This window comes from Artibeus jamaicensis, unplaced genomic scaffold (assembly GCF_021234435.1).
Source record: "Artibeus jamaicensis isolate MK-2021 breed Jamaican fruit bat unplaced genomic scaffold, CSHL_Jam_final scaffold_1019, whole genome shotgun sequence".
Classification (NCBI taxonomy): Eukaryota; Metazoa; Chordata; class Mammalia; order Chiroptera; family Phyllostomidae; genus Artibeus; species Artibeus jamaicensis.
Window position 1 is genome coordinate 11,802,641 of NW_026522025.1, and position 20,167 is coordinate 11,822,807.

The following is a 20,167-nucleotide window of genomic DNA, read 5'->3' on the forward strand; positions in this document are numbered from 1 at the left end:
CTGGAGTTTCTTTCTAAGGTGATGAATATGTTCTAGAATTAGATAGTAGTGATAATTGCATAACTATGAATGTACTAAAAACCACCAACATATTTACTTTAAAAGGGTGAAATTTATGACATGTAAACTGTATAAAAGTTGTTCTTAAAAAAAGATTATGAACAGGTGTCCAGATATTTGAAAGACCCAATACACTAAATCTAACAGGTTTCTGGATAAGTCCAATTAAATATATAAAGTCTTAGCTTTCAAAGGGAGAAAATTGCGCATGTTATCTATACACAGAAGTGGTTTATACTGATGAGTTGCTTCTTTCAAAACAGCTCTATGGATTGAAATTTCCTTTTTCATAAGTCAGAACTAGTAACTAACTAATAATATTAACATAATAGAATGAAAGAACACAGCTTGTTTTCAGTTACTGGTTGCACAATGATGAGCATGCCAGTTGAACTCTACTAATGCTTTTGAACCCTAGTTTTCTCAATGGTAAAATGAAGAAAATAATATCTACCTAATAGAATTACTCTGAAGGCATGAAACAAAATAAGAGAAAGCACTCTGTGATGCAGAATATAAATGTGAATACACATTTACATTTTTAAAGAAGGAAAAAAACATATACTTCAAAATATTTTTTAAAAAGCCTATCATGTAACATGTACAATCAATTCTTTAAGGAAAAAAGATACTTCATCTTTACATCCCCCAAGCTAAGAACGGTACCTACTAATACTAGAGAACAGTGTTTCAGTGAACTTTTTTTTTCAGCTTATAAGACTGACTGTATAGCTGTGGCAAAAAATCATCATCACTGTCATCATTACCTGGGAGCCAAAAATTCTCTGAAGTTCAGATTCACAAGAGCAATGCTTCTCAAAAGAACAGTAAACAAAAGGATACAATAAACAAAATAAATACTCACTTGAGCGATAAACATTTTACCAGAAGTCTTTGACCAAAATGTTCTTTGGGCACATCAGGAACACTAAGTCGTTCTATTGGTTCTTCCTACAAATTGACAAACACCAAAAGGAACATGCTTGTCATATTTTAACCCTTTACAATTTCTTTAAGAGGTCATTTTATTAATTTAATACTTTTAGGCTTCATAATTGAACATACAATAGAATGACCTATTTATCCTCAAATAGAAGTCATTAGATCATAAGTATGCTAAATACATTAAGAAATTATTCATTAGGAATAAATTTGTTAGAATAAAAACTATATTTTACTTACAAAAATATAACTATTTTTAATTAAATATTATTTCCTATTATTATAATATATACAATTCATACTTCCAAAATACCTATTTCATAATTATCTGTGTCTATACTCCCAAATAACTATACCTCATCTGGTGATGGATGCAAAGCAAAGAGTTCTTTGTGGCGGTTTGATTTCCTTTGGTCATCATTCTGACGGTCTATTTCTTCATTTGGAGTTCGATCAAGTAAATTGGGAAGCAAAGCATCAGGAAGTGAATTTTTCAAGTCAAAAATACTGCAGGCCCAGCTACCCCTTGGAGTATCGTCTATTGACATGGAACGTCTTTTAAGATCATCCTATCATGCAAAACATTAAAAAATAAGTATATTAATTAACGGATAAAATATAAACTATTAAAAAACACTTATAGTCATTTAAAAATAAAAATATTACTTGCTCATCCTGGTAGTTGCTACCATCTGGAGCTTCATCAGATTCAAAGACCTGTTTTGGCAAACCTTTTTGCCTTTCTTTCTGTTTATCTAATGTATTGGGATTAAATCCTGTTCCCAGTTTATGATACCTATTCAAAATAAAACAGTTAAATGAATATTAATTTTTGAACATTTTTTACTGTTTCATCATTAATAATAAGCTAAATGTTCTCTGCATTATTTCTTTACATAATAAAGGTATATTCTAGCAGTTTTGAGTGTGCTAAACATTTAACCAGAGGTTGAAGAAAACTTCCATCCAAAGTTCTTTTTATCAACTACAGAGCAGATTATGAGTTTCTAGACATAAATCACATTCTCCTTTTTATGACAACCATGTATATATAATTTAAAGTTAGGTGGAATCTAATGAACAAACTGAACAAGCAAAATAGAGAGACTCATAGATAGAGACCACAGGGAAGTGGGGAGGACCGGGGATAGAGGGATGGAGATAAAAGAAAAACAAAGAGAAAGAATTCATGAACAACAGTGTGGTGGCTGGGGGATGGGGGGTGGCAGGTGGAAGAGAGTACAAGGAGGACAAATGGTGATAGAAAAAAACAATTGAGTTAAAAATTACAAATTACAAAAATAAAGTTGTTCTTTCAGTTCATAGAATAAATCAGTAAAAGGAAAGAATGGAAAACCATGTCAAAGAATAAAATGTTAGAGTAGAAAATATATATTGCATTCATAACAATATAAAATTTTAAAAGGCAAAAAACAGACATAAAAACATTGAATCTTATAATTTCAAAGAGCCAAAGTATTTTTGCTACATCTCTCAGGTATCTTAACCAACCTAAAGCTGCAGACTTTTAAAATAAAAAGGTCAGGATCTACATCACTGTGTAACATTATTACTTAACATGTATTGTTACACCCTTAATGTTTCCTTCTTTCCTAACAACCTGATATCCAAGATCATCAAAGACATTAAGATCAAAGAGCAATTGTTCATACCTCATATAGTCAAACAGGGTAAATTTCTAATTGGAGCAAAAACAACTGATTAACAGAGGAATGGTTCTTACTATCAGACAATTTATGAAATAATGAAGAATCAAATATATGAATCATCGACATCATGTCTTGTTACTGAAGATATTAAAATAGAAGTACACTTATTTATAGTCATTACTGTTATTAGTACCACTGTTCAAACCATCAGCAAGTGCCAACTGAGCACCTAATCTTGTAGAGTGCCATGGAATGTGGCCATAAGAAGCATTCCCCAAGTTGCACTGAAGGTAGTACTCTATGCTTGTATTCCTTGTAACAGTGCCCCCTAGCTCAAATTCAAGTAAAATAAAGTGGATATCCCTTTGGGGGACAGAAATAGAAGCTACATGACATTCACATCACAGCATAATCACAAAATAAAAGGAAGCAATTTTCTCTGGAAGAATAAGATAAAGGCACCTCCCTACAGTAACATGAAAGGTATACTCAGAAACAGATGTTTTAACCTTTTGTGAAATGTTTACAGTGCCTTGATTTGTGATGTTGTATATCTTAAGTTGCTCTAATAATAATAATGTTACATCCTGCCTCCTTTAGCTTCTTTTTTATAAATAACTTCTTATTCATTTATTTTTAGAGAGAGGGCAAGAGAGGTAGAAAGACAGCAAGAGAAACATCAATGTGAGAAACATCAATCGTTGCCTTTTGCACATGCCCTGAGCAGGGGCAGGCCCACAACCCAGGGATGTGTGCTGACCAGAAATTGAACCCACAGTGCTTTGCTTTGCAGGACAATGCCCAACCAACTGAGCCACACAGGTTAGGACTACCTCCTTTATGTTCCAAAAAGCTAACCATATAAAATTCTACAGAGCTGTGCCCTGGCTGGTGTAGCTCAGTGGATTGAGTGTGGGCCTGCGAACCAGAGGATCGCAGTTCGATTCCCAGTCAGGGCACATGCCTGGGTTGCAGGCCAGTTCCCAGCAGGGGACTCATGAGAGGCAACCATACATTGATATTTCTCTCCCTTTCTCCTTCGCTTCCCCTCTAAAGATAAATAAATAAAATCTTAAAAAAAAATTCTACAGAGCTGACATTGATGATTAATACTTTTATGTATTACCATTGTGTCAACTGCTGTGATAAGTCAATTGCTCTACATGATTACCCAACAACCCCCTACACACTAACATTTGTGTGACCTCCTATCTTGACATGCTCACTCTCATTTATTCTGTTCCAGTCACACTGACATCTTTGCTATTCCTGGTAGATTCCTAGCATGCTTCCAATATGAAGCCTTTGCATGCACTGTTCTTCCCTCTAATACACTCTTCCCCCAGATATACAAAGGGCTCACCCCCTTAATTCCTTCAGGTCTTTGCTCAAATTCGTCTTTATCTGTAAGGTCTCTTCTGATTACTTATATGAAGTAGAAAATTGAGCCTTTCTTCTCGGCTCTCCCTATCCCCCTGACCCTACTTTTTTTCTCCACAAGAGTTAGGTGCACCATATCTAATACATATTTATCTGTGTTTGTTTATTGTCCATTGCCCTCATCCCAACCAACGTAAGGTCCATGAGGGCAGGGAGTTCGTTTTGTTGATTGTTGTATCATCACCGCTTAGTATAGAGATGACATATACAAGACTCTCAATAAGTATTTATTGAATGAATAAATAAATGAAGTATTTTCTGTTCCTTTCTCCTTTTGTGCTGAATTATGGAAAACTTGTGACTTCATCTAGTGCACTCTCTAGTCACCTCTGACATTTAGCCCATCTGCTGAGTTTTAATATTTTTTCACTGAGCAAAATTTTAATTTCCAAAGACAAACAGTCGATATTTGTCTGGTTACCATATCCATTCACATCTCTTTGAAGATATTAATTATTTTACGTGCCTTGATATGTAGTCCACTATTTCATGATAGTTTTTATTTGTAGTTTGATAATTCTTTTCCAAATGCAATATTTTCATTAAATAGTTGGTAATTCTGGGTTCTATGCTTATTTTTGAATTTGTATCCCCTTATCGGTCTGGAAATACTGAATCTGCTCCACCCAGTCCGTAACCAGTAGTCTTCTCTACATAGTCTTCTCTACTCCATCTTCTCCACAGAGAAGAACCAAGTCGTGCTGACAGGCAGTCTGCCAGGGCGAGTCTTCCAGGTGTAATGGCTGTCTTCTTCCAAGGTTTGCCCTCCCTGGACACTATAGTATCAACTCAAGCCTCTACAATTACCACTCTTTAAAAAGGCAGATACCTTTGTTGCCACAATTGGGCACACATGGTATAGGGGTTTCAAAGTAAAATAATGCCCAATAGCTCCCCCAGACTCCTCTTCCATTGCCTACATTCATTCCTTCTGACCTTAAACTACTACACACACAATGGGGAAAAAGTAGTTTACAGTTGTGAGTACACAAAAAACTTTATTCTTGTATTATTTAATATTTTTCATGCAAACAACTGTAAATCTACTTTTGTTCAACCCTGTAGTGTATGTTTTATTTATATATCCACACACACATATATATAACTTTAAGAGATATATATATCCTTTTTGCATATATCTTCTTAAATTATTCTGCACTATGGTTTTCTCTTACGTTTCACTCATACCTCTCTTCTGTCTTTCAGGGATAGTTTAAAACTTCTATCAAAAGTACCCTTTCTTGTCTTCCACTTACCACTGCAGAAAATAAATAATATTTAGTATAACAAAAATTATACGTAAGCTTTAGAATCTGATGCCCTGTTTTAATCTCATCTCACTATTTGGCTGTGGGACCTCAAAAAATTTACTTAACTACTCTGAGCCTGAGCTGCTTTTCTGTTGGAACCTTAAATGAGATGAATATAAAGTGCCCAATAAAATTATCAGCACATAGTAAGTACCCATAAATGTTAACTGTCTTCCCCTCTTGCCTAAATCAAGGTCAGCAACCCCATAATTAGAATTAAGTAGTAGAGCCCTGACCAGCATGGGTTAGTTGGTTGGGCATCATTCCACTGGTTTGATTCCTAGTGAGGGGACATTCCTGGGTCGTGGATTCCATCCTAGGTCAGGCACATACAAGATTGATGTTTCTTTCCCTCTCTTTCTCCTTCCTTTCTTCTCTCTCAGGAAGGGGGGAGGGGAGGGGAGTGGAGGGGAGAGGAGGGAGGGGAGGAGGAACAGGAGGAGGGAGGGGAGAAAGATGAGAAGGGAGAGGAGGGGGAGGGTAGAGAGGAGGAAAGAGAAAGGAAGGGAGAAGGAAGGGGACAGGAGGGGAAGGAGAGGAGAAGGGAGGAGAAAGGAGGAGAGGCTTTGTAAAAAAATTAAGTAGTAGATTCCATATTCTAAGTTAATATATTTTATAACTAGTCTCTTTTTATTAAGATATCTGATTATAAGTTTCCGACATACATGCATAGATGTAAAGACTTTTGTGTTATCTGACACAGGAACAGTTTTTAGCACTAACGTCTAAAATCTTGCTATTGAAATACTTATCAAAATTCTAAGTTCATAAAACAGCTCTTCTTTACAAAGAGTAGCAGTCTGTGCTTTTATTAGGTAACACTAAAACTAAAAAGCATGTCGGCAGTATTTCTGAGAGTGATGCTTAGCACAATATTAAACTCGATGAAATAAGACAGCAGCTATAAGGGCAAAACAATATGTAATGGTTACATCACCATTGCTAGCACAAATGAGCACAGATCACTTCTGAAAACGACAGTGTCATAACATAATTCTCCACTGCTTTGGTCATCATATTTCCTTTAAAAAAATGAGGCTTAAAAGTTTCATATAAAGACTCTTCTCTCCATTATGCAAATTAGCAAAGGAAACATAGTTTTATTTGAAGTTGAGTATTTTATTATTAAACTTTCTTGTTTTCCTGCAAAGCTGTTGTTTCACTGTATAAAAATTGCACCAGTAGACACAGTATAATACAAAATTAAGACAGCATTAATCATCATCTGACACTATAATGACCATAAAAATTTTCTCCACTGCCAGTTATTTCCAATGGCAATATCATTAAGTATTCTGACCCAAATCCAGAGACAGATGTAAGCAATTTATAATATTATATAAGACTCATGATGGTAATGTTATCCTTGAATTACATCATTTTAATAACTGGATTTTACCATAGGTATTTTCAGGAATTCTGAATATTAACTGTAGCCTAGCCTAAAAATCATAGGGTGTTGTAAAAAGATGCATATTGTGTTTATCTGCAATCATTATAAAGTTAGGGGGTTATTTTCTTCCAGTTTCATTGTTGTGGTTTCTTTTTCCATTGGTATTACTAAAAGTTGCTATTTTAGATCTTCTATCTACATTAATTTAATAGAACCATGCTAGAGAAAGTTGTTTCATGCTGCTTTATTTGGGGGTTCCACTTTCACTCAACAGATTTTATGTATTTCTCATATGCTTCTTCACTCATTAGTTCATCTAGTTCTGAAGGGTTATGCAGGGTCATCTTGATCGCAAACCACCTTCACAAAAAGATTTATTGACAAGTGCTGGATTTTCTGCAAGAGTTTCATTAATTTCAGTCACCTCTCCTGTTAGAGGAGAATAGAGTTCACCTGCAGCTTTCACACTTCCCAACACACCAAACTCATCTTGCTTGTTTGGTTTTGCCCCAGTGTCAGGCAGACTACAGTAAACACTATCTTCCTAAGCTTCCTGTGCAAAACTGCTGATCCCCACTGTTCCAGTACCAATTTCTGTTGGTACCCATTCACTTTCCCATGTGAATTTATGCAGGGAGAGTAGATGGGGGTCAGTGGGCAGTGACCTGAGGACGCCAGCCCTCGAACCCCTGGGCCCTAGTGGCCGGGGGGGTTCAATGGCACTGAGGGGTCCTACAAGCTCTGCGCCACTGGTAACATGTTCATAGGAGTCCATTTCACTTCTTCACCTGATGTCACATTCAACACCATCCATTAGAAAAATGAAACTTGTGGTAGAATAAAACACTGTTTTTTGTAAATATTTACTTGGTTAAATGTACAGATCAAAGACCTGTAAAAATTTAGTTAATGAAGGGTAGAGATATTTCAAAAAGCTTGATCTGGAAAACTGGCTATTATATTTAACTATTTAAATTTCAATAAACTGGATTCTTTTTTAATAAAATCATTCATCAATATCTATCAATAAAAATTTCTCAAAAGAATTAGACTACAAATCATTATCATATACTATTAGTTACTAAACATCTATGGCAATATAGAAATACTATCCCCACAAACCTATTATTTTACAAGAAAAATAAGTAAAAGTAATTGTAGAACTCCTAAAATAAGACATCTATATAAAAGGTTCTTCTTTTGCTTCTTCAGCTTTTGTTTAAATAAACAAAGGTCTCATAATAATTATTAATTTACTTCAATCCAGTTATAGATCCTACTCAGTATTCTACTCAGTATTTAAAGTGTTATAAGAAACATATAACTTACTTTCTGATCACAATTGCCCAGTCTTCCGTATAACTTCTTATACAATCTCTAACATGTGGATCCATTTCACTATTTTAAAAAAGAAAACATATTTGTAGCTTAGACAGGAAAGCAATGATGTTGGTGAATCTGGTTGCTACAGCTCTTGTTTGCATAACCCCACCATAACAAAATAGGATATAAATCAAATAATGGAAAGTAGCTTTTCTGTAGTTGCACTGAAACCAAAAATAGGTAAATGTTTCCTTACCTTTCTTCAGGTACAGCTGAAACGAGGGTTCTGCAGTCCCTAGGACTATAAACAACTTCCATATCATCTGGAGGGAATTCAATCAAATCCCTTAAAGGCCCAGAATCCACAGCTAAAGGATGAGTAATGAGGTAATCTTCCAAATCCACTGGATCTACTGCTTCTGTAAGGGGCACCTTTAGAAAGGAGGAAGGGCGGAGGAATTTTAGACCATTAAGCGAAAAATTTGTTTTTAAATATATGTTTTAACCTAGTTATTTCTCAATTTTCAACAGAAACAATGATAAAACCCACAATGTACTGACCTTCTAACACTCCTTCATGTTTTGGGTTATACTCTCTTTACTCCTCTTGCTTAGACTTTACCTATACCTTTCATGGAAAGCCAGTAATGATTATTAACAGTTTTATAATACTTTACAGTGACAAAATGTTTACTGGAGGAATTCTTTTTTCCTTAAAATCTCTGGAATTTTGCTGAGTTTCTAAACAGTGGCTTAATTTTATTTGTTGCTACTGTTGATTATCCCAGTAAAAATATATAACCAGACTAAGGTACGGTGAAAAGTGGACCTCCAAAAGATCTCTATGTACCAATCCATGGACCATTCATGGCAAAAAATTAAGATAAAAAATAAAAGATGTGATCTATCTGAGTGAGTCAAATGCAATCATATATATCCTTATATGAAGACAGAGGGAGAGTGGTACCACACAGTGGAGAAAGCAATATGAAGACACAGCAAAGAGAGATATGCAGATTCTGGCCTTAAATACAGAAGTGACGCAGTTACAAGTAGCCACCACAATGTGGAAGAGGCAAGAAACTGAATCCTCTCCTAGGTGCTCCAAAGGCCAAAACCTTGATTTCAGCCCATTGATGCTGGCATCAGACTTCTGGACTTAAGCACTGTGAGAAAATAAAGTGCTTTTGTTTTAAGCCACCCAGTTTGTGGTACTTTTATCACAGTAGTCAAAAGAAACTAGTACAAAGACCCTATTTAAAGTATCTATTAGTAATAATAAAATATTCAGGGCATTCCTTAGACAAGTTGAAAATATACTTTTTATTAAGACAACCAATTTTTTTCTGATTCAAGAAAGAAAAATATTTATGTAAAACCGTGAAGGATTATGTAACAAGTGTGCAGATGTAGATTAATGAAAATAAACACATGTTATTTCTCAAGACACTTAACTGGGTAAAAACACTGAGACCTGCCTCTCTCAGCAGATGTATGTGACTAAAACATAGGTGCTTTAATCTACACTTCTTTGAACTGAACAACTAGTAACAGGTAAAGCAACAACACTGTAAAGATATCAAGTTAAATAATGAAAGACCAGCAGCTCACAAACACTCAAAAGATGGTAGCTATTATCACTATCATTATGTTTGCTCATTTAACTCTCCCTAAACCCTATAAGGTAGAGATAATTACTATTTTAATTCTACAAATAAAAGCATTTATACTAAAAAAGTTAAACCTCTGGAAATAAAACAGCCACAAAATCACAGAACAAAATTTTTTTCTTAGAGATAGTAAGCTTAATTAAGTATTTACATATTTATATGTAAATATTTTACATATAAAATATTTTTAATGTTTTTAATATGTACAATAGAGGTTTTAAATATGTACAATAGAGGAAAATTTTTAATTGGGTCTTCAAGCTCTAAAATTCATGGGTTTTCCTCTCATAAATGTAAAATTTAATAAATAAATAAAATTTAAATAAATAAATAGGGGAGGAACAGAGAAAGAGGGGGAGGGAAACATCAATATGAGAGATACATGGATCAGTTGCCTGCGACTCACCACCAACCAGGACCTGGCCTACAACGCAGACCTGTGTCCTGACCTGAATCTAACTGGTGACCTCTTGGTTCTCAGACCCAAGTTCCATTCCACCCACTAAGCCACACCATCCAGAGCTAAAAAAATTAATAAAATATATTTTTAAAAATGTCAAGAGGGAGTATTTCCACTTGTGTGAAAATGGACTGGACATACTCTTTCCCCTATTCTTCCTACTAATTACAACTACAAACCTGAGACATTATATATGAAATAAACATAAGAAGATTCTGAAAGGTAGAGAGAAAAAGGCAGGCCAGCCGTAACCTTGAGACCAAGGAATGGCACAATTTCTTTTTGCCCTATGTACTCCAGACTTGGAGCTAAAGAAGCCAGCTGCCCAGAAACACCAAGGGGCACGGGGGGAAAGGCCCAGCAAAACAAAAGCCTGTTCTCCCCAGACAACAGGTCCAAGGAACAGGCAGCCTGCTGCAACAGAAATTTTTAGGTAATAACCATTCTACTCCAGCTAAAGATCACATGAAAAACTGTGGTCTCAGTCATATCCACACCAGCAAAGCCCAAATGAGAAGCTAGACTTCACACACACTGAGCTGTAAAAAAAGCATCCCAACACTCCAACCAGCATGGTTTCAGAAAAGTTAGAGTGGGGAGCTGAGATCTGCATACATATTGTGAAGTAATGAGTCCCCCACCCAGGGTTACTGGAGACCACACAGGGAACGTGAACACGCACTCCCACTCAGCAATAACAAGGCACCTCTTCCTCTTACTGCTGGGGCAGTGTCAGAGAAGGTCTCTACATAATACAATGCCAAGAGGGTAGAGGGACAAAAAGGTACATAAACTTTTACACTTCACTCAAATGGGTAAAATGTCACCATGGGTAATGTGATCATTTATACACAATTTAATACCTCACGCAAACACTACAAAGGCTATATAGAGATATACACTGAACAACACTATAAATCAATCAAAATGTAATACTAAAAAGGGTTCAAACAAGAAAAAGAAAATAGGGAAATAAAAACAGAGAACAAACAAAAATGGAAATCAGAGATTGAAGCCCGAGCAGAACAGGAATAACATATTTAAATGGTCTACAAAAAAAGGTAAGACACTAGCAGAATGGATTTAAGAACATGATCCACATGTATGATATACAAAAACTCACTTCAAATGAGACAATGTGAAGAGGTTGAAAATACAAGGATGGAAAAAGATATACCATGCATGTATAATTAAAAGAAAGCAGAAGTGGCTACACTGTTTTGGATAAAGAAGACTTCTGAAAAAAAAAAAAAAAAAAAAAAAAAAAGCATTACATGAAGAGGAACATTACCTGATGACAGCAGGTAGGATCCACCAAGAAAACACAGCAATCTGAAACATGCATTTACTGAACAACAGAGCTATAAAGTATGTGAAGAACATATTAACTGACAGAAAAGGAGAAATAGAGGAAAAATCTACAATTATACTTGATGTCAAGACATGTCCCTCAACAACTGAAAGACAGAACATCAACAAGGACATGGGTAAAGCTCGAAGGCACCATAAACTAGCGGGATCTTATTGACATTCACAAACAGTCCACTCAAATGGCAACAAAATAAACACTTTCAAAATAAAGCCACAAAAGCATTTGCCAAGCTGGACCATATCCGAACCTATAAAACAAGTCTTAACAAATTAAAAAATAAAAAAAAAAACTATACAGTATGTTCTCTAATCATAATGTAATCAAACCAGAAATTAGCAACAGAAAGATAACAGGAAAATCTCCAAACACTTGGATGCAAAACAACATACTTCCAAATAATGAGTCAAAAAGAAGTCTAAAAAGTAAAAAATTTTAAATGCATTAAACTAAATAAAAATACAACATAAAACTTTTGGGATGAGAGAAATGCAAAGTCAAAAACATGAGATACTACTTCACATCCATTATGATGGCTATTATTTTTTTAAATGGAAACAAAAAGTATAGGAGAAAATATGGAGAAATTGGAGCTTTGTACATTGCTGGTAGGAATGTAAAATGGTACAGCTATTGCAGAAAATAGTTTGGTGTTCTTAAAAAAAAAACACAAAACACAGTATTACCATTTGATCCAGCAATTCAACTTCTAGGTTTATACCCCCCAAAACTGAAATGAAGACTCAAATAGATTTTGCACACTGTATTCATAGCAACATCAACACCTGTAGCCAAAAGGTGGAAACAATCCATCCACAAATGAATGGGTAAACAAAATGGGGCATATACATACAATGACATATTATTCAGCCTTAAAAAGTTATGAAATTCTAACACATTACAACATTGATGAACCTTAAAGACATTACACTGAGTGAAATAAACCAGATACAAGAAGACAAACATTGTATGATTCCACTTATACAAAGTACATAAAACAGACGAATTCATAGAGATGGAAATTAGAGGTAAACAGGGATTGAGAGGAGAGGGGAATAGGTAACTACTGTTTAGTGGGCATAGAGTTTCAGTTTGGAATAATAAAAAATTTCTGGCAATGGGTAATGGTGATAGTAGTCATAGTTGCACAACACTGTGAATATATTTAATGCCATTGACTTATACATTTATAAATGGGTAAAATGGTAAATTGTATGTTATGTATATTTTACCATCAGATAGATAAAATACTTTTAAATGATCATTTCTCAAAAACTTAAGTCAATGCTTCTCCACCCAGGTATTATTTTCAGGGCATATATACCTTTTAGGATTTAAAGTATCACAAATGAATGCTCAATGGAAACAATGCAAAAAAGTTGGGAGTCCTTACAGAATAACATTACAGTCTCCTCCCTTTTATCAGTAAATACAAGCTCTTTCTTTGGAGTCTTGCAAAATAATTTATAGTTGTAAGCAGCTCATCACTACATCCCAAGACTAACCCAGAAAGCTGTCTCCCCGTGGGAGACATTCAAAATTAATCTTTCCTCAAAGAATGACCAACCATATCAAAAGTGAGTGTTAGGATAAGACAGGAAGCTATGACATGCTCTTAAAAACACTAAATCACACAGAGGATAAATGATCTTGTTTCCATAACTCATAGAGAAGGTCATGGGCTTTCTAGGTGCAAAGTTAGCTAGACCTGCATCAAGGAAACAAATTTATTTTTGCTACGATTGTAGCAAAAATACATTCTCCATTCTCTCTGATGCCCATGGGGAGAGAGCTCCCTGGGTTAGTCTTGCAATATAGTGATGAGCTGCTTACAACTATGAATTATTTTGCAAGACTCCAAAGAAAGAGCCTGTATTTACTGACAAAAGGGAGGACACTGCAACGACCCATTCTGCAAGAGAGAAGGAGTAATGGGGCAGTAAGCAGGGCTACAGGGTGGCCAAGAGAAACAGTAGAGAAGTACTCCAGAATCTCTCACAGGCAATGTGTGAACTTGTCTTACTTCAGCAATCACTGCGTGGGAATTTTGGCTGACGTGATTACTGTTAAGATTTCTTTCAATCCTTTCCAATATGCCATCAACCTTCTAGCATTTAATTAGTGGTTTGGGGTTGGGGGAAAGAGGGTAAAAGAATGATAGCTAAAGGGTTTCTTTTTGAGGTGATAAAAATGTTCTAAATTGACTGTAACAATGGTTGTATATATCTACAAATATATTAAATCCACTGAATTGTAAATTAAATGGGTGAATTGTATGGTATGTAAATTAAATCTCAATAAAGCTGTTAAAAAAAATTGAACAGAATCTAATCAGTCCAGAAAATACAGAAGTAGAAAAACAAGACTAGAAGGAAGAAATTGTGAAGGATCTAATCAGTTACATAAAATACAAGAGATAAGAAAAATAAATCTATAGGAAGCAAACATAAAATCCAAAAGGCAAGAAATTCTATAAGAAAACTAGTCCAATTTCTTCAAACAAGTTAACACCATAAAAACAAGGTTAAAATTCCAGCATCAGTTAAATCCTGAATGTAGTTTCAGAACTGACTAGGGAATCAACACTTCTATAACACCTCCTAACTCTCTTCTCCAATTCAAATTTCAGGAAAAAGTGAGCTCACAATACATAAGGTTATGAAACTAGTGGTATAACCCAATCAATCTACTGGCTCTTCTCTTTCCACTGCTTGTCATGGACTAGTCAGTAGTACACCAGGAACATACTGTGTCTTAAGTAAGCTACTTACTGTGGTATGGTGGGATATATTGCCAACAATGTTGAGGTTTTTGAGCAGTTGGGGAGAGCCACTGTATTGTCCAGAGATCTGCTTCCTAACTTCAGCAGCCACAGTTCTGTAACAAAGAAAGCAAATACTTACTATTTTAAAAATAAAACAACCTAGGTTTAAAGTGGGAGGAAGGTAAGTATATTAAAGATTCATTTGAAGAACAAAACTCAGCAAGAAGGCTATAAATTCCTAAGACATCAGCTGAACATCTTTATAATGCTGATGTAGGGTAAAAGACTGACAGCCAACTTACATAAGGGGTTTTTTTTTTGTATATGGCATTTCAGGGAATATACTTTGGCTTATAATAGAGCTGGAAGCTATGAAATGTATACATTTTGAGGATATAAAATTAATTTGAAAATATTAATAAATTAATACATGATAAGAATTAGAAAGAAAAAAACCTTTTTTTCCCTTCTAATACTACCAGCTCTTCATTCATGCACCTGAAAACTATTCCCTGTTATTATTTAATAAAAACGTCCTTACACTCTGGCATTAATGTTGTTCCATAATCTGACCCCAATTGCCTTCCTCACATATCCTTTCCCAAAATCCTGTCATTGAACATAAACTGCTTCCTAGAATGCTGTTTCCCTCCTATATCAACACATTTAATTCTTAATTAGTTTTAAGTGTAAAATTCAAACGCCAAGACCCCCATACAAACTTCTTGACTCACTACAACTAAAAATAATACACCCATGTTTAAAACCCTTAGCACATTTATCATAACCTAACTTTCATTTTCCTTGTAGTTATTTTTCCATAATTCATGTAGGGTCTATATAAGCAGACACAATGGTCTCATTTAGTTTGTTTTCCCTAAAATATTTGGCTGATAGCACTCAAAACAGGTGAATGTTTAGCCCTGTGAAATTAATAATATTACTGAACTTACTGACAAATGAAGTAAACCACCAAGGCATTAGCATAACATAACTTGACAGGTCTTTATTTGAATCAGGATTAAAGTTTAGAAGATCTACATTTTCAAGGTGGTGTTGACCCTTGGGGGAATATTGGTATAATAAATTTACTTAAATAGTATTTCTAAAACAAAAGTGCTTTAAGTATTTAAATGACTTGATAGTTCATTAACCTCTATATTCCTTAGAGTCCACAAAACTATAAACCAAAACATTCGGTGAGTCCTAAATCCAGTAAATAAAAAACTTCCTCACATTAGTAATATTTCTAACCAGTAAAAACTATAACTCAAAAATACAAAATAAGCCCTGGCTGGTGTAGCTCAGTGGATTGAGCGCGGGCCTGCGAACCAGAAGATGGAGGTTCAATTCCCAGTCAGGGCACATGCCGGGGCTGCAGGCCAGTTCCCTGCAGGCCAGTTCCCAGTAGGGGACGCATGAAAGGCAACCACACATTGATGTTTCTCTCCCTCTCTCCTTCCCTTCCCCTCTAAAGATAAATAAGTAAAATCTTTAAAAAAAATAAATAAATAAAGACTACTCTTCACAGATTTTGTGCAATTATTTTCCTGATGTCAATACCTAAGCTCTACCCTATGTCATCAATGAACTGGCCACTTACTTTTCTAAAACTTGGCTTCTGCCTTGCCTGGTGTGGTTCAGTGGATTGAGTGCCAGCCTGCGAACCAAAGAATCACTGGACTGATTCCCAGTCAGGGCAGATGCCTGGGTTTCGGGCCAGGTCTCCAGTAGGGGGCACATGAGAGGTAACCATACACTGATGTTTCTCTCCTTCTCTTTCTCCCTCCCTTCCCCCTCTCTAAAAATAAATAAATATATATTTTTAAAAACTTGGCTTCTGTTCTCTCACTCTTTTTCAAAAAATAAGCTCTAATTTCTTCCTACCATTTCCATCAAACATAAAGTGAAACAGGCTTCATGGCGTGGTTTATGGATGAGGTTGATCAAAAGTATGATTACTTTTGTTCTGAAGTGTTTTGAAGCTGATGTCTGAATTCAGAGCCCTGAACATCTTGGCCTCCATTTGAATTTTCAGCTGAATGTCTAAACAATCTCATTTTATAAAAATTATCCAGACTTCTGATGTAATCTTTTTCCCATTTCTCTTCTTCCATATCTCCTTGCTATGTCTGTCTTCCTCAGTGTTACTCAATACTCAACTCAGCAATACTCAATACCAACCTCGGCACTACTTGGGTGCTTCTGGAGCTGAGCCATGGATAATATAAATTGTAAACTGCAGTATTTCATCAAATTCATGAATGTCACTAATTGTTAAGAGGTACCATTACTTCGTGTACAGCCAAGAAAGAAAAACCTTGCCAATTAACCATTACACTACCAATTAATTGGAAGATATACCCTGATTTCAAGATTTCAGAAGATGTTAAGAAATGAAACTTAAACAAAATGACTATTTCAAAAAGACACAATTTTTTGTTTAATGACATATATAAAATAGTCCTCATGTTACAAATCTGTCTTATTTCTATATTACATAATTCCCCCTCCAAAAAAAATTGGTAATAATTGAAAATAAGAACCATTTCCAAACTGAGCAATAATAGCAATAATATCTGGAACCTAGACAAGGGATACATTTACATTGAGATCCTCAGTATGAAAAGATTTCATTAAATGGTAATGAGGAAAATTTTCCCAAATAAAACATAGCATTTCTTAGCCATCTTATGGCCCAGAATATGGAAGACAAGAAGTGTGATGAATAAATACAGTTCCTCATAACAATTAAAATCCTTTATCTTAGATTACTTTTTCCAATAACAATGTTTGCTATACCTATGACAGCTCATATAGTAAAGCAATGGGAAGTCTTTTTCACTTCTAATAAGCTATTAATATCAACTCAAAGTGAAGAGTAGGTTAAAAATCTCATAATTACTTATGCTCCCAAATTATAGGAGAATATCTTCTTCCCCTTATAGAAAAACATGACCCAATATTTGATTGCTTTATCTCCTTATCAGCTCTTTCCATTTCTACCAGTTCCCTCACTATGTCAACATGCATTGGAGTTTTCACAAAAGAAAGCTCTTGCTAAGGCCAGGCCATTTACCACAGGATGTTGGAAATAACAACAACAAAAAAGACCATACCCCGAGGGAAAGTTATACTGCATTTAACCTTTCCTCTAGTCTCCTCTCACCTGCAGATGCCCCATCCAACCCCGGTTTCCAGAGTGACTCAAGGTCAGCCTGGGCCTCTCTCACCTCCAGTCAGCCTGAGCAAAGGTGAATGAGGAGACTTTTGACTACAATAAAGGATTTAGTTGTGCTACTCTTCTAAGGTCACAAGAAATAGATGCACTGTAACAGGTCAAATAAGAGAACAAGATCTCTTGAAAATGGCACTCTTTATACCTAAGATATAAGTCAGGGAAGAAGTGAAAGAAAATATACCATAGAATATACCAGGTAAGGAAGTATGTCAAAGACAAGGCAAAAAGGGGGCTAACTATAAAGCCCCAAAAGAAAAAGGATAAAAACAGCCTAATGCTGTGAGTATCCCAGTCAAAGATTGGTAACTCATGGGTTGAATCAGAGCCCCACCACTGGTATCAAAAATAAAGAGAAGTAAAGCAGGAAGGGAGGAAAGGATGCATGGATGGAGGAAGGAAGAAGATATATTGATTTAAGTAATGCAACACTGTATCACCTTCTAAGTATTTGTGTCCAAAATCATTAACCTGAATTGAATCAAAACTATACATCTAAGATCCAGTTTACTGTAAATATAGAGAACAATATAACAAGTTTACACCAAAGGAAGCAATCACACTAAAACCAGAAGACAGCTCATTCTATTTGTCAAGTCTCTTCAACAAATCAATGTGAGAGTGAGAATAATGGGAAGAAGAGGGGAAGGAAGGGGGTGGGCAAGGGAGGGAGAGAAAGAAGGAAGGGAGGGAGGGATGGAGAGAGGGAAGGAAGGAAGGAAGGAAGGAAGGAAGGAAGGAAGGAAGGAAGGAAGGAAGGAAGGAAGGAAGGAAGGAAGGAAGCTAAGCTTTAACATAAAAAAAGATAAGACTGAAAAAAAAGTCTATTTAAAAGGTAAAATAAGACTTAGATATAACTAAATGCAACAAATGGTTCCTGCATCCTGGTTTGAAGAAACCAGCTATAAAAAAATATTTCTGGGAAAAGTGAGAAACATGAACACAATTACATAATTAAGAATTTTTTAAACATGTGAAAATAACATTAATCTTATAGTGTGCAGGAAAATGTCCTTATATTTTACACAGACAAATAATATCTGTAGTTTAGCTTAAACTCTTCCATTATAATTACTCTGCCTTAATGAGGAAAACTAGAAAATGAAATATTAATATGAAATACAGATAAGGCAAATACCCTTCAAATACTACATCATGGCCTCTATAAAGTGCTGCCTGATTATTTGTTTTGTTTCTCTAGGTCAGACACTCCTCTGTGCTTTCAAAGCACTGTGTTTATCCACATACATTCAAAGAAATGGTGTTTCCAGGAGGCTAGTTCAGACAGAAAGCCGGCTGGCCACACTGCTTCCCACCGTGGTGTAAGATGAATCTGGCTTTGCTGACACAGAGGCCAACTTCAACAGTAAGAAAACCCGGTTTGTAAACACTCTCTTAAAAAGAAGCACATAAATGACAAAGTCGGTTTTTCTGGAATACTGGAGATGCTACTCTCAATTATAAAACTGGTTGGAAAAGAAAAAGGCACAGTGGAGTTTCAGGAATTTGGCTTCTCAGGCCTCTCGCACACTTTCACCCTTCAGGGCACCTCTGCACCTCCTTGAGAAATTTGCGGACAAGGAAACGTCACTTCTGACTGAAGTATGCTATACCGTCTCTTATTTTGTATAAATGTTTCAAACCAGGTTAATGCCTGCCATTTAAGAAAAGGTGGGGCAAAAGTTAGTTTACTGTTGTTTGTATAGAAAGTAACACAATAATTAACAAATAATATAAGAATAAAGTGTGTTTCATGTGCTCACAACTGCAAACCTACTTTTGCCCCGCCCTATATATTCTTTAACTTGGTCTGATGTCTCTTGTCTACCTCATTGTGATAAACGAATAATAAATCATGGCATCTATCAAATCGCTTTTAAAATCTATCTCTTGTAAGGAACTAAGCAATTAAAAGCAGTTCGTCACTTTATTTACCCTTGCACCCTTTATCATAGTGTCTAAGACATACTGGGTGCTTTAAAAAAAGTTTAAAAAGCTAAAATGGTAAAGGGGAATAAAGAGAAACTCACAGTTCCTCCCCTCAAAAAATAGTTCAATAAGAATGCTACAGTGCAACAAGTGATGTGAGCTTCCTGGAGGGAAGGAGAAATAAAGACAGATATAAGGGAAAAAAGGTAATAGTAAGAATGAATTTAGAGACTATGTCATTTATGAAATTTCCAAATGCTTTTTACACTGAACTTATTTACAAATACAGTTGGTTTCTAATTGATTGGAAAAGGACAAGAATGTATGCTTCTTTATTACTGTCAAATAGGTAAACATTTGCTGGGAGGGGGATAGGAATCTGAATCCACAGATTTCTCAATGTATAACCTTTTCTTTATTTTTTTATTTATAAACCTATCTTTATATAACCTTTTCTCTAATAGCATAGCCGACATGATTATTATGCCATGTGTTAACTGGTAAGATAAAAAGTTACTACTGAAACTTTTCTTTATCAACAATTTTTAAACAAGATATATAAAATGTTTATGTATCTCAAATAGTCTCTAAAATCTAAC

At 35.2% G+C, this 20,167-nt stretch overlaps 1 protein-coding gene across 5 annotated transcripts in view; it reads right to left on the bottom strand.

The window, feature by feature from the left end:
* DOCK7 (dedicator of cytokinesis 7) overlaps nt 1-20,167 on the bottom strand; it is a 211,462-nt gene that overhangs the window by 173,941 nt on the left and 17,354 nt on the right. For all 5 annotated transcript variants that reach the window (XM_037136230.2, XM_053655506.1, XM_037136231.2 and 2 more), the window contains exons 2-7: nt 14,409-14,514; nt 8,395-8,570; nt 8,145-8,213; nt 1,669-1,798; nt 1,359-1,571; nt 926-1,011 (exon numbers count right to left, since the gene is read on the bottom strand). In XM_037136230.2, the coding sequence (XP_036992125.2) occupies nt 926-1,011; nt 1,359-1,571; nt 1,669-1,798; nt 8,145-8,213; nt 8,395-8,570; nt 14,409-14,514 (780 nt within the window). The remainder of the gene's footprint in view (nt 1-925; nt 1,012-1,358; nt 1,572-1,668; nt 1,799-8,144; nt 8,214-8,394; nt 8,571-14,408; nt 14,515-20,167) is intronic.